At 38.9% G+C, this 26,604-nt stretch overlaps 1 protein-coding gene and 1 pseudogene across 2 annotated transcripts in view; one reads left to right on the forward strand and one right to left on the reverse strand.

The window, feature by feature from the left end:
- The window catches only part of SH3BGRL (SH3 domain binding glutamate rich protein like), a 339,568-nt gene extending 337,030 nt beyond the window's left edge, over positions 1 to 2,538 (forward strand). For both annotated transcript variants that reach the window (XM_049107599.1, XM_049107601.1), the window contains exon 4: positions 2,395 to 2,538. In XM_049107599.1, coding sequence (XP_048963556.1) covers positions 2,395 to 2,481 — 87 coding nt within the window. In that variant the 3' untranslated portion in view covers positions 2,482 to 2,538. The remainder of the gene's footprint in view (positions 1 to 2,394) is intronic.
- LOC118353778 (protein SET-like) lies at positions 2,485 to 3,255 on the reverse strand (annotated as a pseudogene).
- Positions 3,256 to 26,604: the final 23,349 nt, after the last annotated feature.

Consider the following 26,604-nt stretch of genomic DNA (forward strand, 5'->3'; position numbering starts at 1 on the left):
TCCTTTTGCTCATTGAATCTTCCTTAATATTTCTTGCAGGGTGGTTTAGTGGTCACAGATTCTTTCAGTTTCTATCTGTCCTGGAAGCTGTTTATCTCTCTTTTCATTCTGAATGACAGCTTTGCTGCATTAAAGCATTTTTGGTTGTATGTTTTTCTCATTTTGTACCATGAATGTGTCATGCCAGCCCTTTCTGGCCTTCCAAGTCTCTGTGAATAGGTCTGATGCCAGTCTAATATTCCTCACTCTGTTGGTTAAGAGCCCTTGTCTCTATCTGTTTGCAGGAGTTTCTCTTTATCTCTGAAATTTGCAAGCTTCACTGTTATACGCTGGATGGTTGATCTAATTTTATGATTTTGAGAGTGATCCTCTCTACCTCTTGGACTTGAAGGCATGTTTCCTTCCCCAGATTAAGGAAGCTCTCATCTATGCTTTGCTTAAATATACCTTCTGGCCCTCTCTCTCTTTCTTCTCCCTCTGGGATTCCAATAGTTCTAATATTTTTTTTTTCATTTTATGGCATCAGTGATTTTGCGAAGCCTCCCCTCATAGTCCTAGCACTGGAGTTATTCAGTCCTGTGAGGTCTCTGAACTCATTGTTCACCTGTTCTTCCAGCTGGTCTTCTGGGGGAGGGGCCTTCTGTACTGATTCTCAGGTGTCTTTGTCTTGACAGCGTTTATTGCCATTTCCCATGGGTCTGGGATCAGTGTTAACTGTTTTTGTTTGCTCTGTGTGGCTTTTGTTAGCTGAAGGCTTTCCACACCTCTTTAAAAGACTAAAACACAAATGGACATATCCTGATCTCCTGTCCCAGAGCAGAAAAGTCAGGGTCCTCTCTCTTCAGTAAACCCTTGGGGATAAGTGGTCTTTACTTTTTTTTTAATAATAAATTTATTTTTTATTGGTGTTCAATTTGCCAACATACAGAATAAGACCCAGTGCTCATCCCATCAAGTGCCCCCCTCAGTGCCCATCACCCATTCACCCCCACCCCCACCCTTCTCCCCTTCCACCAACCCCTAGTTCGTTTCCCAGAGTTAGGAGTCTTCATGGTCTTTACTTTTGTGTGTGCCAAACTCTATAGATTCTTGTGGTGAGCACTCACACTGATCCTCCTTGGGAAAGCCAGAGAGTCCCCTCTTTTTGCACTTTGTAGGCCTCCAACACAGAGAGCATTCTCAATGGAGTGTGTACTTGCTCCCTTTCTTCCAGGGAAGGTAAAAGGTTCACGAGTTCCTATCCTTTGCATTGTTCTCCCCATGTGGACAGTGGTCACCCAATCAGACCTCAACTCATGGCCTATGGCAAACTAAGTTGACAATCCCCTCCTGAGCTTGCTGATCATAACCAGTTTCCCCACTCCAGTCCTTCGGAATTCTACTAGCTCAGGAACGTTGTTTATTCTGTGACTCCAGGGATCCTGAGACCACACTGTCCCAAGTAGTATTCTGCACCGTTTCACCATCTAAGCACCTTTCATACAGGGATGTCTTTCATTGGAGCAGATTGCTAATGGTTCCAATTTTGTGATCTAGGGTTATATATCACTTCCTGTGTCTGGCTTCAGGAGACTCCCTCCTTTCATCACTTATCTCCAGATATATCACTTCAGGTTTACTTATCTTTACCTCCTACCTTGCAGAAAGTGGTCACTTTTGTGCTTGAAGAGTTCCAGCAATGTTTTTCTTACATCTCAGGTTGAATTCATGAGTGTTCAGAAAGATTTTATAGTTATCTAACTGAATTCAAAGAATCAGATGAAACAAAGTCCCCTACTTTTCTGTCAATTTGCCCCTTCCCCCCTTTGCATTACACTCCTCTTTAAAGCTTCCAATATCTGCCCACTTAAAAGAATATCTATTTTTTTTTACTTCCATTACAAATCTGCCTGCTGTTAGCTTTCCTACCTCATTTCATACTAGTATTCCTGCCATGTACTACATTGTAGCCATGTGGGCTGTCATGCCTGTTCAACACATTAAACTCAACACATTTTGGGGCACATGAGTGGCTTAGTCAGTTAAACCTCTGACTTTAGCTCAGGTCATAATCCCTGGATCCTGGAATCATGTCCCACATTAGGTATCCTGCTCAATGAGGAGTCTGCTCCTTCCTCTACTATTCTCCCTGGCTCATGTTCTCTCTCCTTCCAGCACTCTCTCACTTTCTCAAATAGTATAAAAAAAAAGTTCAGTACTTTTCTACCATAAACTTTTACATAATATTTTCTCTGCCTGGAATACACTTCTACTTGATTTTGCATGCCTAATGCCTTTTGTCATTAAGTCTTAAATTTCATCTCCTTAAAGAGTTCTTGTCTCATAATTCCATCATTCTCATTATATCAATGAACTGTAATCCTCTGAATAACCTAACTTTCTGATTTGTTTTAGGTAGTCTCCATGCTCAGCACGGAACCCAACCTTGGGTTTGAACTCACTATCCTGAAATCAAGACCTAAGCTGAGATCAAGAGTCTAATACTTTATTTTCAAAGTAAGGGTTTTCATCAAAATAAAAATCTATTCTGTAACCTGATTTAATGTCTTCAAATTCTGTCACTTCGACTGTTGTCAAATAATGCAGCGCCTCTTCATCCGCCTCCCCAAGCAGTGCAGACACTTGTGGATGGTTGACAAATGTTACCCAAAAATTGGGGATTTTGGCGATCAATTCTGACCTCTTCTGAAAAAATGTTTGGCGGAGTTTGTTATATTTCTGTTCTACTTTCAAAATCTCCTCACTGGCTTGTTCATTAAGTCTATTTCATTTTGTACTTCATCAATATGTTCAATTGCTTCTTGCTGTTCTTTTTCTGAGGTCTCATTGGCCCCTTCATGGTTGGAGTTGAGCTCCTTTTTACTGACTTTGGCCGACATGGTGCTGCTCCGCGGTGGGGTGTGGGGTGGGGGGAGCAGGGAGGGGGAGAGAAGGAAAGGCGAAAGGAACAGGCAGCGGCTTCCACTCACGCCACACGCGAGGGCGCTCGCTGGGTCTAGCCGCCTCCTCGCAGCGTTCGTTCGCTCGCTCGCTCTCCCTCCCCCTGGCTCTTGCACGCGCTGCCCTCACAGCCTGACGACGAGGGAGGGGCTGGGGCGACGTGCCAGACCCCGGCCCGGGCTCCTGCTTACGGAGGAGAGGCGGCGGTGGGCAGGCAGGCGGCTCGGCTCCCTCACTCATGCTCCGCGGTCCAGTTTGATGCTCGCTTTCCCTGAGCCGCCAAAGAATTTCATCTGAATGAGAGTGGTGATCCATCGTCAAAGTCCACTGAAATCAAATGGAAATCTGGAAAGGATTTGATGAAACGTTCAAGTCAAACGCAGAATGAAGCCAGCAGGAAGAGACAGCACGAGGAACCAGAGAGCTTCTTCACCTGGTTTACTGACTATTCTGATGCAGGTGCAGATGAGTTAGGAGAGGTCATCAAAGATGATATTTTGCAAAATCCATTACAGTACTACTTGGTTCCTAATATGGATGATGGAGAAGGAGAAGGAGAAGGAAGAAAGAAGAAAGAAGGGAAGAAGAAAGAAGGGAAGAAGAAGAAGAAGAAGAAGAAAGAAGAAAGAAGAAGAAGAAGAAGAAGAAGGAGGAGGAGGAGGAGGAGGAGGAGGAGGAGGAGGAGGAGGAGGATTGGAAGATATTGATGAAGAAGGAGATGAGGATGAAGGTGAAGAAGATGAAGATCATGATGAGGGGGAGGAAGGAGAGGAGGATGAAGGAGAAGATGACTAATGGAACACTGATAGATTCCAACCTTCCTTTTTTAATTTTCTCCAGTCCCTGGGAGCGAGTTGCGTCTCTCTTTTTCCCCCCCTCCTCTTGTGCTCATTCGCCCTGTTTTTTGAAGTCTCTTTTCTCTCCCTTTATACCATTGTTCTCAACTTATTTTTGGGGGAAATACCTTAAGCAGAATACAGCAGGAAAAGAATCTCTACCCCTTTCTGTTCCAATTTCATCTTTATTCCTTCCTGTCTCAACAAAAACTTTATGGAATCAACACCACCGTGCTCTGTGGGAAAAAAGAAAAACCTTCTGCTGCTTTAGCTCTGCTGGAAGCTGGAGGGTGCTAGGCCCCTGTGTAGTAGTGCATAGAATTCTAGCTTTTTTCCTCCTTTCTCTGTATATTGGGCTCAGAGATTACACTGTGTCACTGTGAATATGGACAGTTAGCATTTACCAACATGTACCTGTCTACTTTCTCTTGTTTAAAAAAAGAAAAAAAAAACTTAAAAAATGGGGTTATAAAAAAAATGGGGTTATAGAAGGTCAGCAAAGGGTGGGTTTGAGATGTTTGGGTGGGTTAAGTGGGCATTTTGACAACATGGCTTCTCCTTTGGCATGTTTGATTGTGATGTTTAACGGACATCCTTGCAGTTTCAGATGACACTTTTAAAATAAAACTCTCCTAATGATGACTTGAGCCCTACCACTCAATGGGAGAATCAGCAGAACCTGTACGATCTTATTTGGAATTGACATTCTCTATTGTAATTTTGTTCCTGTTTATGTTTAAATTTTCTTTTTGTTTCACTGGAAAGGAAAGGTGCTCAGTTTTAAATGTTAAAAGTGTACAAGTTGCTTTGTTACAATAAGACTAAATGTGTAAAAAAAAAGTGTCTAATACTTAACTGCCTGAGCCACCGAGGTACCCAGCCTTTCTGACATTTTAATGTTTTATCTTGTTTATTAAATTATACTTTATTTTTATTTTAAATATATAACATAAAATATATCATTTTGTTGAATGTTTGTCCCCAACTAAAATATAATGGGCATGAGAACAAATGACCTTTTCATTTTGTTTAATTCTGACTACAACACTTAGAAGGATTCCTTCTATATAACTGGTATCCAATAAATGCTTTTGAATGAATAAATGAATGACTGAATGAATTATAAAGGGGCCATTTTCAGGCTGATATTAATTCTAGTCCTAGATTTCAAGTTAAAATGTTTGAATTATTTTAATTTATTATCTGCTCCTAACTGTATTGGTAATAATACATATTAAAATACGCTGCTTCAGTCTAGATTCCTTGCTCTCTCTCTCTCTCTCTCTCTGTCTCTCTATTATATATATATATATATAATATAGATATATAAATACATACATATATATGTATATTATATACATATATATGTATGTATATATTATATACATATATATAAAAACAAAAGCGACAGTGAACATCCCTGTCTTGTTCTTGACTGTAGAGGAAGAGCTTTCAGTTTTTCCACACTGAAGATGATATAACTGTTGGTCTTTTATAAATGGCCTTTATGATGTTTTTTTTTAATTTCTAATTTGCTGAGGGTATTTTTATTTTGTCAAATGCTACTTCTGCATCTATTAAGAGGATCGTATGGTTCTTACCCTTCTTTTTATTAATGTGTTGTATCATGTTGATTGATTTGCAAGTAATGAACCACCTCTGCAGCCATGGAATATATTTTACTTGATCATGTTGAATAATAATTTTAATGTTGGATTTGATTTGCTCATTTCTTGAGAATTTTTACATCCATTTCCATCAGAGATATTGGTATGTAATTCTCCCTTTTGTGGGATCTTTGTTTAGTTTTGGAATCAAGGTAATGCTGGCCTCATAGAATGGATTTGGAAGATTTCCTTCCATTTCTATTTTTTGGAACAGTTTAAGAAAAATAAGTATTATCTCTTTTTAAAATATTTACTAGAATTCCTCTGGGTATCCATTTGGCCCTGGACTTTTGTGTGTTCAGAGATTTTTTTCCTAAGATTTTAATTATTTATTCATGAGAGACATACAGAGAGAGGCAGGGACATAAATAGAAGGAGAAGCAGGCTCCCGGAGAGGAGCCAGATGATGCAGGACACAATCTCAGGATCCCAGGATCAGGACCTCAGCTGAAGGCTCAACCACTGAGCTGAAGTCCCAACGACTAAGCCACTCAGGTGTCCCTACTCTGGCTTTCTCTTGATGTCCATTAGCATGACCAGTTGTTTGGCATCTCTTCACTTTCAATCTGCAGGTATCTAGGTCTAAAATGAGTCTGTCATAGTCAGCATATAGATGGGTCTTTTTTGTTTGTTTTGTTTTGTTTTTGCTTTTATTTTTCTGTTTCTTTGGGGGGTATTTTTTGGTTTATTTTTACATCCATTTTGATACCATATGTCTTTTAATTGCACATCCAGTCCACTTCCATTCAGAGTGGTTATTGATAGATATGAATATAGTGCTATTACATAAATTTTGAGGTTGGTATTTCTGGAGATTTCTTCCTCTGTTCCTTTCTAGTCTTTGTTACTTTTGGTCTTTCTTTCCCACTCAAAGACTCCCCTTTACTATTTCCTGCAGCTTTCATGACCACTCTAAAGGAGTGGTCACAAACTTCTTTAGATTTTGTTTATCTGAGGAACTCTTTATCTCTCCTCCTATTCAGAATGACAGTCTTGCTGATAAAGTATTATTGAATGCATATTTTCTCATTCAGTAGGTTGAATGTATTATGCCACTATCTTCTGGACTATCAAATTTCTGTGGATAAATATGCTGCTAACATTTTGTCTTCCCCTCAAAGTTAAGGATTTCTTTATCTTTGGACTTTCAATACTCTTTCTTATATCTGTCTTTTGCAGATTTTATTATGTCTTGGTGTTGCCCAATTTGTAGCTTTTGATGGGAGTTCTCTGTGATTCCCAGATGTACATGTCTCTTTCCTTCCCTAAATTGGGGACATTTATAACTATAATTTGATCAAGTAAACTTCCTAACTTTTTGTCCCACTATCAGAATCCTATTATATGAATATTATTACAATTTATGGAGTTGCTCAGTTCCCTAAGTCCACATTTGGGATCCAATATCTTTCTTTCCTTCTTCTTTTCAGCTTCAGTTTTTCCCCAAATTTATTTTCTATATCACTGATTTGTTCCTATACTTCTTCCATCATCGTTGTCAGTTCATCCAGTCAGTTTTGAACTTCAGTTATACTGTTTTATTTCAGTCCACTTAGTTTGTAGGCTTTTTTTTGTATATATTTTTTATTGGAGTTCGAATTGCCAACATATAGCATAACACCCAGTGCTCATCCCATCAAGTGCCCCCCTCAATGCCCGTCACCCAGTCACCCCAACATCCCAACCACCTCCCTTTCAAACACCCCTTGTTTGTTTCCCAGAGTTAGGTATCGCTCATGTTCTGTCACCATCCCTGATTGATTTTTCCCACACATTTTCTCTCCTTTCCCCTGTATTCCCTTTCACTATTTTTTATATTCCCCAAATGAATGAGACCATAGGTTTTTCCTTCTCCGATTGACTTGCTTCACTCAGCATAATACCCTCCAGTTCTATCCACATCGAAGAAAATGGTGGATATTAGTCGTTTCTAATGGCTGAGTAATATTCCATTGTATATATATATACCACACCTACTTTATCCATTCATCTTTCAATGGACACTTTGGGTCCTTCCACAGTTTGGCTATTGAGACATTGCTGCTATAAACCTTGGGGTGTAACTGTCCTGCCATTTCACTGCATCTTTATCTTTGGGGTAAATCCCCAGCAGTGCAATTGATAGGTCGTAGGGGGGTTCTATTTTTCGCTATTTGAGGAACCTCCACACAGTTTTCAAGGAGGGCTGTACCAGTTCACATTCCCATCAACAGTGCAAGATGGTTCCCCTTTTTCCACAGCCTCGCCAACATTTGTTGTTTCCAGTCTTGTTAATTTTCACCGTTCTCGCTGGTGTGATGTGGTATCTCATTGTTATTTTGAATTCTATTTCCCTGATGGCAAGTGATGTGGACCATTTTCTCATGTGGTTGTTGGCCATGTGTATGTCTTCCTCTTAGAACTTTCTGTTCATGTCTTTTGCCCATTTCATGATTGGATTGTTTGTTTCCTTGCTGTTGAGTTAATAAGTTTTAGTAGATCTTGGATACTAGCCCTTTATCTGATAGGTCATTTGCAAATATCTTCTCCCATTCAGTAGGTTGTCTTTTAGTTTTGTAGATGGTTTCTTTTGCTGGGAAGAAGCTTTTTATTTTGATAAAGTCCCAATAATTCATTTTTGCTTCTGTTTCCCTTGCCTTCATAGATGTATCTTGCAAGAAATTGCTGTGTCCAAGTTCAACAAAGGTGTTGTCTATATCTTTCTCTAGGATTATGATGGATTCTTGTCTCAAATTTAGAACTTCCATCCATTTTGAGTTTATCTTTGTGGTGGTGTAAGAGAATGGTCGAGTTTCATTCTTCTGCAAGTGCTTGTCAATTTTTCCAGCACCATTTATTGAAGAGACTGCCGTTTTTGCGGTGGATAGTCTTTCCTGCTTTGTCAAATATTAGTAGACCATAGAGTTGAGGGCCCATTTCTGGATTCTCTATTATGTTCCATTGATCTATGTGTCTGTTTCTGAGCAGGAACCACACTGTCTTGATGACCACAGCTCTGTAGTACAACCTGAAGTCTGTCGTTGTGAGGCCCCGGCTCTGGTTGCCTTTTTCAATATTCCCCTGGCTATTCGGGGTCTTTTCTGATTCCACACAAATCTTAAGATTATTTGTTCCAATGCTCTGACGAAAGTCCATGGTATTTTGATAGCGATTGCAATAAATGTGTAAATTTCCCTGGGTAGCATTGACATTTTCGCAGTATTAATTCTTCCAACCCATGAGCATGGAATACTTTTCCATCTCTTTGTGTCTTCCTCAATTTCTTCAGAAGTGTTCTGTAGTTTTTAGGGTATACCTCCTTTCTTTACCTCTTTGGTTAGGTTTATTCCTATGTATCTTATGCTTTTGGGTGCAATTGGAAATGGGATTGGCTCCTTAAATTCTCTTTCTTCAGTTGCATTGTTAGTGTATAGAAATGTCACTGATTTCTGGGTATTGATTTTGTATACTGCCACACTGCTGAATTGCTGTATGAGTTCTAGCAATCTTGGGGTGGAGTCTTTTGGGTTTTCTATGTACATTATCATGTCATCTGCAAAGAGGGAGAGTTTGACTTCTTCTTTGCCAATTTGAATGTGTTCTCTTTCTTTTTGTTGCCTGATTGCTGACACTAGCACTTCTGGTACTATGGTTAATAGCAGTGGTAAGAGTGGACGTCCCTGTTGTGTTTCTGATCTTAAGGGAAAGGCTCCCAGTGTTTCACTATTGAGAATGATATTAGCTGTGGGCTTTTTGTAGATGGCTTTTAAGATGCTGAGGAATGTTTCCTCTATCCCTACACTCTGAAGAGTTTTGATCAGGAATGGATGCTGTATTTTGTCAAATGCATTCTCTGTATCTATTGAGATGATTATATGGTTCTTGTTTTTTCTTTTGTTGATATGATCTATCACGATTGTTTTATGAGTGTTGAACCACCCCTGCATCCCAGGGATAAATCCCCCTTAGTCATGGTGAATAATCTTCTTAATGTATTGTTGGATCCTATTGGATAGTATGTTGTTGACAAAGTTTGCATCCATGTTCATCAGGAATATTGGTCTATAATTCTCCTTTTTGGTGGGGTCTTTGTCTGGTTTTGGAAATAAGGTGATGCTCGCCTCATAAAATGAGCTTAGAAGTATTCCATCTCTTTTTATCTTTCCAAACAGCTTTAGTAGAATAGGTATGGTTTCTTCTTTAAACGTTTGATAGAATTCCCCTGGGAAGCCATCTGGCCCTGGACTTTTGTGTCTTGGGAGGTTTTTGATGACTGCTTCAATTTCCTCCCTGGTTATAGGCCTGCATGAATCTTTATTAACTCTCTTCTTCTGCTGGGTGTAGGTTTTATTTTCTCTTCTTTCTCCAGTTCCTTTCGATGCAAGGTTAGCTGGTGTATTTGAGGTTTTTCCAATTTTTTGAGGGATGCTTGTATTGCAATGTATTTCCCTCTCAGAACTGCTTTTGCTCTCTCCCAATGATTTTGAATGGTTGCATCATCATTCTCATTAGTTTCCATGAATCTTTTTTAATTCTCTAACTTCTTGGTTGAGTCATTCATCTTTTAGCAGGATGCACTTTAACCTCCACGTGTTTGAGTTTCTTCCAAATTTCTTCTTGTGTTTGAGTTCTTGTTTCAATATATTGTGGTTTGAAAATACGCAGGGGACAATCCCAATCTTTTGTTATTGGTTGAGTCCTGATTTGTGGTGCAATTTGTGGTCTATTCTGGAGAAAGTTTCATGTGCACATGAGAAGAATATATTCACTTGCGTTTGGATGCAAAGTTCTGTATATATCTGTGAAATCCATCTGGCCCAGTGTATCATTTAAAGCTCTTGTTTCTTTAGAGATGTTTTGTTTAAATATCTGTCTTTTGCAGAAAGTGCCATCTTGAAGTCTCCTACTATTAGTGTATTATTATCTAAGTATGTCCTTACTGTGGTAATTAATTGATTGATATACTTGGCAGCTCCCACATCAGGGCATATATATTGATGATTGTTAAGTCCTCTTGTTGGATAGATTCTTTAAGCATGATATAGTGTCCCTCTTCATCTCTTACTACAGTCTTTGGGATAAACTTTAATTTATCTGAGATGAGGATTTGTACCCCAGCTTTCTTTTCAGGACCATTTGAGTGGTAAATGATTCTCTACCTTTTTTCAGGCTGGAGGTGTCCTTACGTCTAAAATGAGTCTCTTGTAGACTGCAAATGGATGGATCTTGCTTTTTTATACTGTCTGAAGCCCTGTGTCTTTTGATGGGATCATTGAGCCCATTCACGTTCAGAGTTACTATTGAAATAAATGAATTTAGTGTCATTGTAATACCTATTAAAGTCCTGTTTTTGCAGATTACTTCTTTGGGCTTCCTCTTTCTTTTACAGTGTCCCCCTTAATATTTCTTGCAGAGCTGGTTTCGTGGTCACATATTCTTTCAGTTTCTGCCTATCTTGGAAGCTCTTTATCTCTTCTTCTATTTTGAATGAGAGCCTTGCTGGATAAAGAATTCTTGGCTGCACGTTCTTCTCATTTAGTACCCTGAATGTATCTTGCCAACCCTTTCTGACCTGTCAGGTCTCTCTGGAGAGGTCTGCTGTTAATATAATTTCCCCATATAAGTTAGGGAACTCTTGTCTCTCCTGCTTTAACGATTTTCCTTTTATCTTTGGTATTTGCAAGTTTCACTATTAAATGTCGAGGTGTTGAATGGCTTTTATTTACATTCTGGGGGGGGGGACCTCTCTATCTCCTGGATCTGAATGCCTGTTTCTCTCCCCAAATTAGGGAAGTTCTCAGCTATGATTTGTTCAAATATGCTTTCTGGTCCTCTGTCCCTCTCGACATCCTCTGGAACCCCAATTATACATAGATTTTTCCTTCTGAGGCTGTCATTTATTTCCCTTAACTTTTCCTCGTGGTCTTTTAATTGTTTTTCTCTTTTCCTCAGCTTCCTTTCTTGCCATATCTTGTCTTCTATGTCACTCACTCTTTCTTCTACCTCAGTAACTCTTGTTGTTAGGATCTCCAGGTTCGAGTGCATCTAATTTAATTGATTTTTAAATTTTGGCCTGATTAGATCTAAATTCTGCAGTCATGAAGTCTCTTGAATCCTTTATGGTTTTTTCCAGAGCCACAGTAGCTTTATTATTGTGCTTTTCAACTGACTTTCTGACATCGAATTATAATCCAAATTCTGTAATTCTGTGGCAGAGAGTACTGCTTCTGATTATTTCAGAATGTGTGAGTTCTTTCTAGTCAATTTGCTGGTGTAGTGTGCCAAAGATGAGTTATACTGGAAAAAGGAAGGAAAAAAAAAAAGGAGGGGTATCCTGTGGTTCTATATACTAAATCCCTTCACTTCCCCTGGAGCTTTGCAGTGCTGCTCAGCCAAGAACTTGCTCTTCCCCTGTCCTTCCAACTGGACTTCTGGGGGAGGGGCCCCTCTGTGCTGATTCTGAGGTGTGTGCACCTCGGCGACCTGCCCCGTCCCCCTTCTGGGTGCATGGCTCGGTGGGAGCTGTTTAACCTGTGAGATCCCAGTTCTCTTACAGCTCTGCTCTGTCCCAGGCACAGGGTGACACCAGGAGGAACAACAACACTGTTAGAGGCCAGCCTTCCAGCTCTGGATTCAGCTCCCACAGTAACTACCACAGTCTACCAGTCCAAACTTGCCTGGATTCTCCCGGGGGTGGGGGTCGCTGATCAGCACAGCTTGGGGGTGCCCTGCGGCAAGAGAATCCTTGCTGTCCTGTGCCCTCCCTGCCTCCACCTGTCTCCGGAGGAGTACTTGGATCCTGGGCAGTGTCAGCTTGGTGCCCTGGGATCCTGGCCTTGTGCTTCTGGAATTGTGCTCCCAGGGCTGCGGCTACTAAAGGCAGCAGGGTGCAGCCCCCTCTTCCCGGAGCTGCCACCTGAGTTTCTCCCGGGGCCCCCCTGGGCTTGCTCCAGCCCTTTACAGAACTCGGCCCACAATCTGTGGCTGCTCTTCCATGGGGCGGACTTCCTCTGTTAGTGACCCTGGGAACCTGGAGGCTCCACTACCCCTCCTGCGGTTCTGCTCAGGTTTCCCTGCTAATGCCTTTCTGTCTGGGAAGATTCCGGTGCGGATTTTTAATGTTCCTCCTTCTCTGGGGCTGGGCTTTCCTTTCTGGGAGGCTTTCGCAGCCCAGCTTTAGCTCGGCTCCTCGCAGGGGCCCCTCCCCCACTTGATTCTTTTTTATTTTTTTTCTCTTTCCTACCTTGTTAGAAGTGCAAACTCTTTTCTTTGTAGTGTTCCAGCTGTTCTCTCTTTAAATCTCAGGTCGAATATGTAGGTTTTCAGGATGATTTGAAAGTTATCTAGGTAAGTTGATGGGGACAGGTGACTTGGGGGCCCTAATCCTCTGCCATCTTGCACTCTCTTCTCAGTTTGTAGGCTTTTTACCTCTGTAGTAATGAGTCAACTTACTTTTTCTTCTGAAGTAATTTTAAAGCATATTTTGGACATATTGTGCAATAATGAGATGGTATACCAACAAACTCCAAATGTGACTGATGAGATTTAAAAATAAATGGATAGACTTGTATATATTTCATGTGTTTTTATATTTCACATATATTTGATGTGTTACAGTTTTTAATCTTATTGAAGCTTACAAAGTCCTGTCTCTGGTTAGTGGGTGCTGGTTAAAGTTATCATTTCCGTGTTTTCAACATGACCCCAGTAGTCTTAGATTGTTTCCTGGATGTCAGGTATGTTACGATGTCTGGGTCCATCTGATATATTCCTGATGAGGCTTTGAATTAGCCATTTCTCCACAATTACCATTCTTTTTATTGGGAAATGGCACTTGCAGATCACAATCTGAGCATTGCTTCTGCCAGTTTGATATTGCTTCTAAGTTTCATTGCATGCCATAAGTTTTGGTATTTCATGTATTAGTTTTCATTTAAAATTACTTTCTTATTTGCCTTGTGATTTCTTTTTTGGTTCACTTGTTGTTTTAACAGTGTTTTATACTTTATAGATTTTTGTGAATTTTTAAGTTTTTCTCCCATTGTTGATTTTTAGCTTCATTCAATTTTAGTCAGAGAAGATAATTTGCATGATTTTCATCTTTTAAAGTGTATTGGGAATTATTTTGGAGACTCAAATATTGTCTATCTTGTAACATTCCATGTGCACTGAGAAGAATTATATACAGTATTTTATATAGGTCTGTTAGTTATAATTGTTTTATAGTATTGTTCATGCCCTGTATTAATGATCTGTTCAGATGATCTGTTCATTATTGAAAGCGGGATTTTGAAGTTTCCAATTATTCTTATAAGATTAATATTATCTTTTCTGTCATTTCTGCCATTATTTACTTCATATACTTTGGAGTTTTCTTGTTTGTTGTACATATGCTTATAGTTTGATATCTTCTAGTTTACTTTTTAACAGTATGAAAAGTTCTTTACTTAAAGCCATATTTGTCTGATATTAGTATAATAATCCCAGGTTTATTTTAGTTATTACTTGAATGTAATTACTTTTTTTCATACTTTCACTTTGTTTAACAATTTTTGTTATTTAAGTATAGGTAACATACAATGTTATGTTAGCTTCAGGAGAAAACCATAACAATTTCATAATTTCAAACATTATTCAATGCTCACTACAGTAAGTGTAGTTTCATCTGTCACCATACATTATTACAGTATTATTTACAATATTCTCTATACTGTACTTTTTGTCCCTGTGAACTTTTTGTTTTATAACTGAAAGCTGGTACCCCTTAGTACCCCTTAGTCATTTTTATCTATTTCACTAATTCCCAAACCCCTTCCCTTCTGGCAACCACCAATTTGTTCTCTGTCTGTAATTTCACTTTCAAATCTTTGTGATTTTTTTAAATATTTGTGATATTGGATCTAAAATGAGTCATTTATAAATAGCATAGTTGGCTCATGTATTCTTATCTATTATTTCTATTGATTAGGGAAGTTAATCCATTTACATTTATTTTTTTTCCATTTACATTTAAATTAGTGAGTGGTAAGGAAGTCAAGACTCACTTCTGCTATTTTACTATTTTGTTCTTTTTAATACATACACACACACACACACACATATATATATATTAAGTATTCTGTACAACTAATATAGAGCTTGAACTCAAAATCCAAAGATCAAGAGTCACATGTTCTACTTACTGAGCAAACCAGGTACCCCTATTTGATTCTTCTTAAAACATGTTTTATATTTTTTCTGTATGTCATTTCTGCCATTACCACCTTTTTTATGTTTCATTTTAATGGAGTGTGCCAATTTGATTAACTTCTTATTTTCATATAAATTTTAAAGATGCTTTCTTAGTGACTAAATGGGAATTAACATTAACATCTCAATTTAAATTTCTTGTATAGTTATCTAGATTGAATTGATAACAACTTAGCTTCAATAGAATACAGAATACGTTCTTTTACCTCTCTGCCCTCTTTATGTGCTTATTTTGTCACATATTAACATATTTATACAAGGGTGTCCATTAACATTGTTTTAATTATTTTTATCCATTAGTCTCCTAAGTCATAAAGGGACAAAAAATATGTAAAAAAAGTATAATAATACTATTTATTATTTCAGCCTGAAGGACTCTTTTCAGCCTCCCTTGTAAGGTAGATGGATATGCAATTAATAAATTTTCTCAGCTTTTGTTTATCACGGAATGTGTTAATTTCTCCCTCATTTTTGAAGGCTAGTTTTACTACAGGCAGGATTCTGTTTTAAAAACCACTTATAAATAAATAAATAAATAAATAAATACCACTTAAATAAGGGGAAGATGGTGGAATAGGACCCTAAACTCACCCTGTCCCATATTTACAACTAGACATCACTCCCATCCAAGTCAATAAACCAGAGAGTGATCTGAAGACTGGAAGAACAAGCTCCAGGAATAAATTTAGAGAAGTTATATCAGAGAATTTACAAAGGGCAGAAATTTTGGCAGAAAGCTGCCCACAGGAGGGACGGACCTGCAAGCACCAAGAGTGGAAAGCACAGGGAGCCCACATGGGAGTATGAATCTCCATAATGTCTAGCCTTGAAAACCAGAGGGGTTGAATTCTGTGAGTTTGTATAATCAGCTGGACTTGAAGCCTGGAGCTTTAAAAGTCAGCTGACTCAGCATTGGGCAAGCAAGAGGGCAAGTGCTAGCTGAGCTGAGTATGTGCCCTTAATGAGACAACAGACCACAGGGAGGCACCAGAATCAATACTTTGCACAATGCCTGGGGCAAATGGGGAAATCTATTTATAAGGATTTAGGAGTCTCTTGGGAGGCTTCTCCAGGATCAAAGTAGCTGGTGGGCACTATTTTCCCTCCCTTCCCCCAGCATAAACACAGAGCCACCTATAGGAAGCTGCACAGAACAGACACTTGCTGCCTAACCTGCCAGCAGTGTACCCTGCTGTTCTCCTGAGGATTCACCCACTCCAAGCATGCTGGCTTCTGTGGTGGGCGAAGCACAATTTTTTTTTTTAATGATGCATGCCCATCTCACCTGTTCCCAACACAGATGTTATAGGCCCGAGGCTACCTGGATTTACATCTAGCTGCCATGCCCAAAGATGCTACAGGCCCCTGGCTGCGGCTGCTATATCTAAAGTTTGGCACACCTGAGCTACCATAGGGCTTATGGGAATCTGACCTAGGACTACAGGTTCAGTGCAAATTTTACTGACACCATGAATGCCCTGTCCAACCACCATGCACACAGAGGCTGCATACCCCCAGCCACTGTACAGATACTTGCTACATAACCTGCAAGGAGTTTGCCTCACCCACAAGTTCTCCTGAGGACTGGCATGCTCCAAGCCTGCCAGCCTCCACCCTGGCTTTAGCACACATTTAGTTGATGCAACAGGTGTCCCACCAGCTAGCCCCACACAGTTTGCACACCCTAGACACCCGACTCTCCACTTAGCCACCTGGGACACAGATGCCATGTGACCCTGCCCACAGTTGCTGCTATACCACACCCACAGCTGCCTCCATTTTTGGGGGGATTTACCTAGAACTAATTACCCAAACTCTATATGCACAGATGTCACATGCCATGCCAAGTCACTGCATTTCCCTTACCACCATTTCAGCTATGTGACTTGTCCCTGGCCATTGGTGCTAATGCATGATGTGCCCCTGGCCACCGCCTTACTTTGGGGGATCTAGTCTAGGACTAGTGACTCTGCAAATTTTGCTAACCCTGCTGCCCTGCTCTTAAGCCCTTCTACGATCATACCCACTAAGAATCAGCCTGCTTATGCCTCCCTCACAGCACAGAGAGAAGCAAAGCCCTTAACAAGGAGAGGATCAGTGCAGTCTGGACTAAAAGGAAAGCTACTCAGACACAATAGCAAGATGGAAGCATCACACATAGGAGACTTCTCTGAAGTATTAGGTTCTGGTGAACAGTGGACACTGCACTGCAGGGCACTACAAGATCTTCATACGGCAACTATTTTTTTGGAGCAGAGGAAGTAGCTGACTTCCCTAACACACACACACACACACACACACACACACACACACACACACATATCCACAGGGAGGTAGACAAAATGAGGAAACAAAAGATTTTGTCCCAAATGAAAAAAATATGACAAAATTATGGCAGGAGATTTAAACTAATCAGAATTTAAGTAGTATGCCTGATAGAGAATTTAAAGTAATGCTCATAAAGTTATTCACTGGACTTCAAGAAAGAGTGGAGAACATCAGTGAGATCCTTGGAAAGGAAATTAAAGAATAACATATCAAAGAATAAAAACCCCATAAATGAAATTAAAAATACAGTAGATTGAATAAACAGTAGGCTATAGGAAGCAGAGGAATGTATCTATCAGTGACTTGGAGGATAGATAATTTGAAGCAAACTGGAGAGATGTGAAGCAGCTGGAAAGATGAGAGACAAACGAATACTGCACAATAGGAAAAGACATAGAGAACTTAGTGACTCCATCAAGCATAATAACATTCTGATTATAAGGGCCTCAGAAGGAAAAGAGAAAGAAAAGGGCAGAAAAAGTATTTGAAGAAATAGCCAAGAACATCCCAAATCTGGGGAGGGAAACAGAGATCCCCCAATATATTGAACCCAAGGAAGTTTATACTAAGGCACAAAGTAATTAAAATTGTAAAATATACTGATAAAAAACTTTAAAGGTTGCAAGAGCAAAGCAAATTGTTACATTAAAATAAAACCACATAAGCCTATCAACTAATTTTCAACAGAAACTTTGCAAGCTAGAAGAAAATGTCATGATATATTCAAAAGTGCTGAAAGGAAAAGGTCTGCAACCATGAATACTCTAGCAAGTATACAATTCAGGAAAAAAGGAGATAAAGTTAAATTTATCTCTCTCAAACAAAAAATAAATGAGTTCATGACTAGTAAACTAGCCATACAAGACATATTAAGAGAGTCATTGAGTGGAAAGGAAAGTCATAAGTCTGAGTATAGAAAGTAAAAAGCACAAAAGCATTTAAAAATAAGCATTTTAAAAAACCATTTAAGGGATTTATAAAATAACAGTATGTAATATATAATATCAAGTATCTGAAATGTAGAAGGAAAAGAAGTAAGGAATGAACTCAAAATTAAGTGACCATGAGCTTAATATAGAAAGGTATATACATAAGATTTTATATATAAGCCGAATGATAACTACAAATAAAAACAGTAATAGATATGCAAAAAAGGAGAGAGGTGTTCAAATATATCACTAAAGAAAACCAAGAAACCATAAAGGAAACAGGAAAAAAACATCAGGAAAAAATGCTACAAAACCACAAGGCAAGTAACAAAATGGCAATAAATACATATATCTCTATAATTACTTTAAATGTAAATAGATTAATGCTCCAGTAAAAAGACAGGGTGTCAGATTGGATAGAAAGCAAAACCAATCTATATACTGTATACGAGAGGCACATTTCGGACCAAAAACACCTGCAGATGGAAAGGGAGGGGATGGAGAAATCTTTATCGTAAAAATTGATGTTAAAGAATGTCACAGTATCAATACTTGTATCAGATAAAATAGATTTTTTCTCAGACAAAATAAACTTTACTTATTTATTATTTTTGAAAGGGAGAGAGAAGGGTGGGGAGCAGAGGAGTAGAGGGAGAGGGAGAAAGACAACCCCAAGTGGGCTTTTCACCCAGCATGGAGTCCAACATGTGGCTCATCTCACGACTCTGAGTTCATGACCTGAGCTGAAATCAAGAGTCAGATGCATGACCTGCAGAGCCATCCCGGTGCTCCCAAAATGGACTTTAAAACAAAGACTTCAGGGACAGCCTGGGTAGCTCAGCGGTTTAGTGCCACCTTCAGCCCAGGGCGTGATCCTGGGGACCCAGGATCAAGTCCCACATTGGGTTCCCTGTAGGGAGCCTGCTTCTCCCTCTGCCGGTGTCTCTGCCTCTCTCTCTCTCTCTCATGAATAGATAAATAAAATCTTTTTTTTGTAAAAAAGGATTTCAACAAGAAACAAAGAAGGGCACTATATAAACAGGATAATCCCAAAAGAAGATATAACTATTGTAAATATTTATGCAACCAGCATGGGACCACCCAAAGATATAAAACAGTTAATAGCAAGCATAAAAGAACTAATCAGTAGTAATACCATAATAGTAGGGGAAGTTAACACCCCAATTAAATAGATGGACAGATCATCCAAAAAGATAATAAACAAGAAAAGTGTGTCTTTCAATGACACAGAGGACCAGATGGATTGAACAAATATATTCAGTACATTCCAAACTAAAAGAAAATAGGTAGAATACACAGTCTTTTCTTTCAGAATTGTATTTAAATTCAAGTCATTTCACATTACTGTAGTATTAGTTTCATAGTAGAATTTAGTGATTCATCAGTTGCATATAACACACAGTGCTCATTACATCAAGTACACTCCTTAATGTACATCACCCAATTACTCCATCTCCCCACTCTCCTCTGCTTTTATGGTTTCCCTCCCTCTCTGTCTTTATTTCATTTTTCCTTCCCTTCCTCTGTGACTATCTTTTTTGCTTCTTAAAATCCACATATGAGTGAAATCATATGGCATTTGTCTCTGACTGACTTATTTCACTTAGCATGATGCACTTTAGTTCCAATCAGATCATTGAAAATCATAAGATTTCATTCTTTTTGATGGATAATACTCCATTGTGTATGTATACCACATCTTCTTTTTTTTAAATTTATTTTTTATTGGTGTTCAATTTACTAACATACAGAATAACCCCCAGTGCCCGTCACCCATTCACTCCCACCCCCCGCCCTCCTCCCCTTCTACCACCCCTAGTTCGTTTCCCAGAGTTAGCAGTCTTTACGTTCTGTCTCCCTTTCTGATATTTCCCACACATTTCTTCTCCCTTCCCTTATATTCCCTTTCACTATTATCTATATTCCCCAAATGAATGAGAACATATAATGTTTGTTTTAGGAGTTTTAGAGTTCCAGAACTTCTGTTTAAGTCTATATATTTTCATTTTTGTATATAGGTTCTGTGTAAGTTTAGGGCCCAGATTCATTTTTCTCCAAGTTGATATCCTCTTTTCCCAACACCATTTTTGGAATAGACCATCATTTCCCCTTATGTGTTTTCATTTCTTAAAAAAATAAAGTCTTTTGTATCTTAATTGGAATTACATTGAATCTGTAGACCATTTCGAAAAGAATGAATGTAGAAAAATTATTAATTCTTCCAATTTATGAAAATAACCATGTTTCAATTTATTTATGAATGCTGCAACTTCTTTGATCAATGATTTATAGATTTAAGGATACAAGTCTTTCACCTACTTGGTTAGGCTTATTCTTTGATGTTTTATTCTTTTTATTGCTATTGCAAAAGGAGTTTTTTACTTTTTTTATAATACCTTGTTGCTATTAGGAACACTATTGACTTTTGTAGATTATTTTTTTATCCTAAAGTTTTATTCAATTTGCTTATTAGTTCAGTTTTTTGATGTAGTCTTCAGGATTTTCTTTTCTTTGTAAGATTATGTCATCTGTAAACAGAGTAGTTTTACTGCTCCCTTTCTAAATTGGAGGCCTTTTATTTCTTTCTCTTTCCTGAATTTAACTGTTAAAAAGAAATGGTAAGATTGGGCATCCTTGCCTTGTTCCAGATTTTAGATAAAAATCTTTTAGTTTTTCACCTGTAAGTATGATATGGCTGTGGGTTTTAAATATATGTCCATTATTGTGTTGATATATGATATTTATATACCTGATTTGTTGAGAGTATTTTTAAGATTTATTTATTTATTTCTGAAAGACACACAGAAAGAGGCAGAGACATAGGCAGAGGAAGAAGCAGGCTCCCTGGAGGGAACCAGATGCAGAACCCTGGGAACATGCCCTGAGCTGTAGACAGATGCTCAACTGTTGAGCCACCCAGATGTCCTTTGATGAGGGTCTTTATCATGAAAGGGTATTATTTGATTTTGTGAAATGATTTTGCTCTATTAAGAGGATTATATGATTTTTATCTATCTATTACACTAGTGTTTCATGTTGATTGGTTTTTATTTTGCTTTATTTTATTTTTTAATAATAAATTTATTTTTTATTGGTTTTCAATTTGTCAACATACAGAATAACACCCAGGGCTCATCCAGTCAAGTGCCCCCCTCAGTGCCCATCACACAGTCACCCCCACGCCCTGCCCTCCTCCCCTTCCAACACCCCTAGTTCATTTCCCAGAGTTAGGAGTCTTCCAAGTTCTGTCTCCTTTACTGATATTTCCTACCCATTTCTTCTCCTATCCCCTCTATTCCCTTTCACTATTGTTTGTATTCCCCAAATGAATGAGACCATATAATGTTTGTCCTTCTCTGATTGACTTATTTCACTCAGCATAATACCCTCCAGGTCCATCCACGTCGAAGCAAATGGTGGGTATTTGTCATTTCTAATGGCTGAGTAATATTCCATTGTATACATAAACCACATCTTCTTTATCCATTCATCTTTTTATGGACACTGAGGCTCCTTCCACAGTTTGGCTATTGTGGACATTGCAGCTAGAAACAACGGGGTGCAGGTGTCCTGGCGTTTCATTGCATCTGTATCTTTGGGGTAAATCCCCCGCAGTGCCATTGCTGGGTCGTAGGGCAGATCTATTTTTAACTCTTTGAGGAGCCTCCACACAGTTTTCCAGAGTGGCAGCACCATTTCACATTCCCACCAACAGTGCAAGAGGGTTCCCTTTTCTGCACATCCTTTCCAACATTTGTGGTTTCCTGCCTTGTTAATTTTCCCCATTCTCACTGGCGTGAGGTGGTATCTCATTGTGGTTTGATTTGTATTTCCCTGATGGCAAGTGATGCAGAGCATTTTCTCATGTGCTTGTTGGCCATGTCTATGTCTTCCTCTGTGAGATTTCTCTTCATGTCTTTTGCCCATTTCATGATTGGATTGTTTGTTTCTTTGGTGTTGAGTTTGATAAGTTCTTTATAGATCTTGGAAACTAGCCCTTTATCTGATACTTCATTTGCAAAATCTTCTCCCATTCTGTAGTATGTCTTTTAGTTTTGTTAACTGTATCCTTTGCTGTGCAAAGGCTTCTTATCTTGATGAAGTCCCAATAGGTCATTTCTGCTTTTGTTTCTTTTGCCTTCGTGGATGTATCTTGCAAGAAGTTACTGTGGCCGAGTTCTAAAAGGGTGTTGCCTGTGTTCTCCTCTAGGATTTTGATGGAATCTTGTCTCACATTTAGATGTTTCATCCATTTTGAGATTCTCTTTGTGTATGGTGCAAGGGGATGGTCTAGTTTCATTCTTCTGCATGTGGATGTCCAATTTTCCCAGCACCATTTATTGAAGAGACTGTCTTTCTTCCAGTGGACCGTTTTTCCTCCTTTGTCGAACATTAGTTGACCATAAACTTGAGGGTCCACTTCTGGATTCTCTATTCTGTTCCATTGATCTATGTGTCTGTTTTTGTGCCAGTACCTCTGTCTTAATGACCACAGCTTTGTAGTACAACCTGAAATCTGGCATTGTGATGCCTCCAGCTATGGTTTTCTTTTTAAAATTCCCCCTGGCTATTCGGGGTCTTTTCTGATTCCACACAAGTCTTAAAATAATTTGTTCTAACTCTCTGAAGAAAGTTCATGTTATTTGGATAGGGATTGCATTAAACGTGTAAATTGCCCTGGGTAACATTGACATTTTCATAATAATAATTCTGCCAATCCATGAGCATGGAATATTTTTCCATCTCTTTGTGTCTTCCTCAATTTCTTTCAGAAGTGTTCTATAGTTTTTAGGGTATAGATCCTTTACCTCTTTGGTTAAGTTTATTCCTAGGTATCTTATGCTTTTGGGTGAAATTGTAAATGGGATTGACTCCTTAATTTCTCTTTCTTCAGTCTCATTGTTATTGTAAAGAAATGCCACTGACTTCTGGGAATTGATTTTGTATCCTGCCACACTGCCAAATTGCAGTATAAGTTCTAGCAATCTTGGGGTGGACTCTTTTGGGTTTTCTATGTAGAGTATCATGTCATCGGTGAAGAGGGAGAGTGTGACTACTTCTTTGCCAATTTGAATGCTTTTAATGTCTTTTTGTTGTCTGATTGCTGAGGCTAGGACTTCCAGTACTATGTTGAATAGCAGTGGTGAGAGTGGACATCCCTGTCTTGTTCCTGATTTTAGAGGAAAGGCTCCCAGTGCTTCCCCATTGAGAATGATATTTTCTGTGGGCTTTTCATAGATGGCTTTTAAGATGTTGAGGAATGCTCCCTCTATCCCTACACTCTGAAGAGTTTTGATCAGGAATGGATGCTGTATTCTGTCAAATGCTTTCTCTGCATCTATTTTGAGGATCCTATGGTTCTTGGTTTTTCTCCTGCTGATATGATGAATCACATTGATTGTTTTACGAGTGTTGAACCAGCCTTGTGTCCCAGGAATAAATCCTACTTGGTCAGGGGGAATTATTTTCGTAATGTACTGTTGGATCCTATTGGCTAGTATCTTGTTGAGAATTTTTGCATCCATGTTCATCAGGGATATTGGTCTACAATTCTCCTTTTTGGTGGGGTCTTTGTCTGGTTTTGGAATTAAGGTGATGCTGGCCTCATAGAATGAATTTGGAAGTACTCCATCTCTTTCTATCTTACCAAACAGCTTTAGTAGAATAGGTATGGTTTCTTCTTTAAACGTTTGATAAAATTCCCCTGGGAAGCCATCTGGCCCTGGACTCTTGTGTCTTGGCAGGTTTTTGATGACTGCTTCAATTTCCTCCCTGGTTATCAGCCTGTTTAGGTTTTCTATTTCTTCCTGTTTCAGTTTTGGTAGTTTGTGGCTATCCAGGAATGCATCCTTTTCTTCTAGATTGCGTAATTTATTGGCGTATAGCTCTTCATAATATGTTTTTAAAATTGTTTGTACTTCCTTGGTGTTGGTAGTGATCTCCTTCCTATTCATGATTTCATTATTTTGAGTCTTCTCTCTCTTCTTTTTTTTTAAAGATTTTTTTTTATTTATTCATGATAGTGACACACACAGAGAGAGATAGAGGCAGAGACATAGGCAGAGGGAGAAGCAGGCTCCTTGCAGGGAGCCCGACTTGGGATTCAATCCCGGGTCTCCAGGATCACACTCTGGGCCAAAGGCAGGCGCTAAACCGCTGCACCACCCAGGGATCCCCTCTCTTCTTCTTAATAAGGCTGGGCAATGGTTAATCTATCTTATTAATTCTTTCAAAGAACCAACTCCTGGTTCTGTTGATCTATTCCACAGTTCTTCTGGTCTCGATTTTGTTGAGTTCTGCTCGAATCTTTTTTAACTCTCTTCTTCTGCTGGTTGTAGGATATATTTGCTGTTTTTTCTCTAGCTCCTTTAGGTGTATGATTAGCCTTTGTATTTGAGTTCTTTCCAGTTTTTGAATGGATGCTTGTATTGCGATGTATTTCCCCCTCAGGACTGCTTTTGCTGCATCCCAAAGATTTTGAACGGTTTTATCTTCATTCTCATTAGTTTCCATGAATCTTTTTAATTCCTCCCTAATTTCCTGGTTGACCCTTTCATCTTTTAGCAAGATGGTCCTTAACCTCCATGTGTTTGAAGTCCTTGCAAACTCCTTTTGTGACTTAGTTCCAATTTCAAGGCATTATGGTCTGAGAATACCCAGGGTATGATCTCAATCTTTGGTATCGGTTCACACCTGATTTGTGACCCAGTATGTGGTCTATTCTGGAAAAAGTTCCATGTGCACTTGAGAAGAATGTGTATTCCGTTGAGTTTGGATGTAAAGTTTGTAGATATCTGTGAAATCCATCTGGTCCAGTGTGTCAATTAAAGCTCTCGTTTCTTTGGAGATGTTGTGCTTAGATGACCTATCGAGTATAGAAAGTGCTACATTGAAATCACCAAGTATAAGTGTATTATTATCTAAGTATGTCTTAATTTTGGTTATTAATTGATTGATATATTTGGCATCTCCCACATTCGGGGCATATATATTGATGATTGTTAATTCCTTTTTTGGATAGATCCTTGAAGTATGATATAGTGTTGCTCTTCATCTCTCACTACAGTCTTTGGGGTAAATTTAGTTTTTCTGATATAAGGATGGCTACCCCAGCTTTCTTTTGAGGACCATTTGAATGGTAAATGTTTCTCCAGCCTTTTATTTTCAGGCTGTAGGTGTGCTTCTGTCTAAAATGAGTCTCTTGTAGACAGCAAATAGATGGGTCCTGCTTTTTTTATCCAGTCTGACACTCTGCGCCTTTTGATGGGGTCATTAAGCCCATTCCCGTTCGGAGTTACTATTGAAAGATATGAGTTTAGCGTCATCATGATATCTATTCAGTCCCTGTTTTTGTGGATTGTTCCACTGGACTTATTCTTAAAGGGGAATTTTAAGAGTCCTCCTTAAAATTTTTTGCAGAGCTTGTTTGGAGTTCACATATTCTTTTAGATTATGCCTGTCTTGGAAGCTCCTTATCTCTCCTTGCATTTTCAATGAGAGCCTTGCTGGATAAAGTATTCTTGGCTGCATGTTTTTCTCATTTAGGACCCTGAATATATCCTGCCAGCCCGTTCTGGCCTGTCAGGTCTCTGTGGAGAGGTCTGCTGTCAACCTAATACTCCTCCCCGTATAAGTTAGGGATTTCTTCTCTCTTGCTGCTTTAAGGATCTTCTCTTTATCTTTGGAATTTGCTAGCTTAACTATTACATGTCGAGGTGTTGAACAGTTTTATTGATTTTAGGGGTGGATCTCTCTATTTCCTGGATCTGAATGCCTGTTTCCCTTCCCAGATTAGGAAAGTTTTCAGCTAGGATTTGTTCAAATACATATTCCGGACCTCTGTCCCTTTCGGCGCCCTCGGGAACCCCAATTAAACGTAGGTTTTTCTTCCTCAGGCTGTCACTTATTTCCCTTAATCTGTCTTCATGGTCTTTTAATTGTTTGTCTCTTTTTTACTCAGTTTCCCTCTTTGCCATCAACTTGTCTTCTATATCACTCACTCGTTCTTCCACCTCGTTAACCCTTGTCGTTAGGACTTCTACTTTGTATTGCATCTCATTCAATTGATTTTTAATTTCTGCCTGATTAGATATAAATTCTGCAGTAATGAAGTCTCTTGAGTCCTTTACACTTTTTTATATACCACCAGTAGATTTGTTATAGTGCTTCTGAACTGGGTTTCTGACATTGAATTGTAATCCAAATTTTGTAACTCTGTGGGAGAGAGGACTGTTTCTGATTCTTTCTTCTGAGGTGAGGTTTTCCTTCTAGTCATTTTGCTCAGTGCAGAGTGGCCAAAAATAAGTTGCATTGGGAAAAGGGGAAAAAGAGAAAAGAGAAAGAAGAAAAGAAAAGAAGAAAAAAAGAGAGAGAAAGAATAAAAAAGAGAAGAAAAGGAGATAAAAAGAAAGAAAAAAGAAAAAAGTGGGGGGGAAGCAAACAGAAATCAAAAAGCAAAAAAAAAAAAAAAAAGGATAGTATCCTCTGATTCTGTATACTGTAAGTCCCTTGACTTCCCCTGAAACTTTCCAGTGCTGCTTGGTCAATAATTTGTTTTTTCCCTGTTCGTCTAGCTGGTCTTTTGGGGGAGGGGCCTGTTGTGCTGATTTTGAAACTAGAGCTCAATCACAGGAAGAAAATTGAAAGGAACTCAAA

Source organism: Canis lupus, chromosome X (assembly GCF_003254725.2).
Source record: "Canis lupus dingo isolate Sandy chromosome X, ASM325472v2, whole genome shotgun sequence".
NCBI lineage: Eukaryota > Metazoa > Chordata > Mammalia > Carnivora > Canidae > Canis > Canis lupus.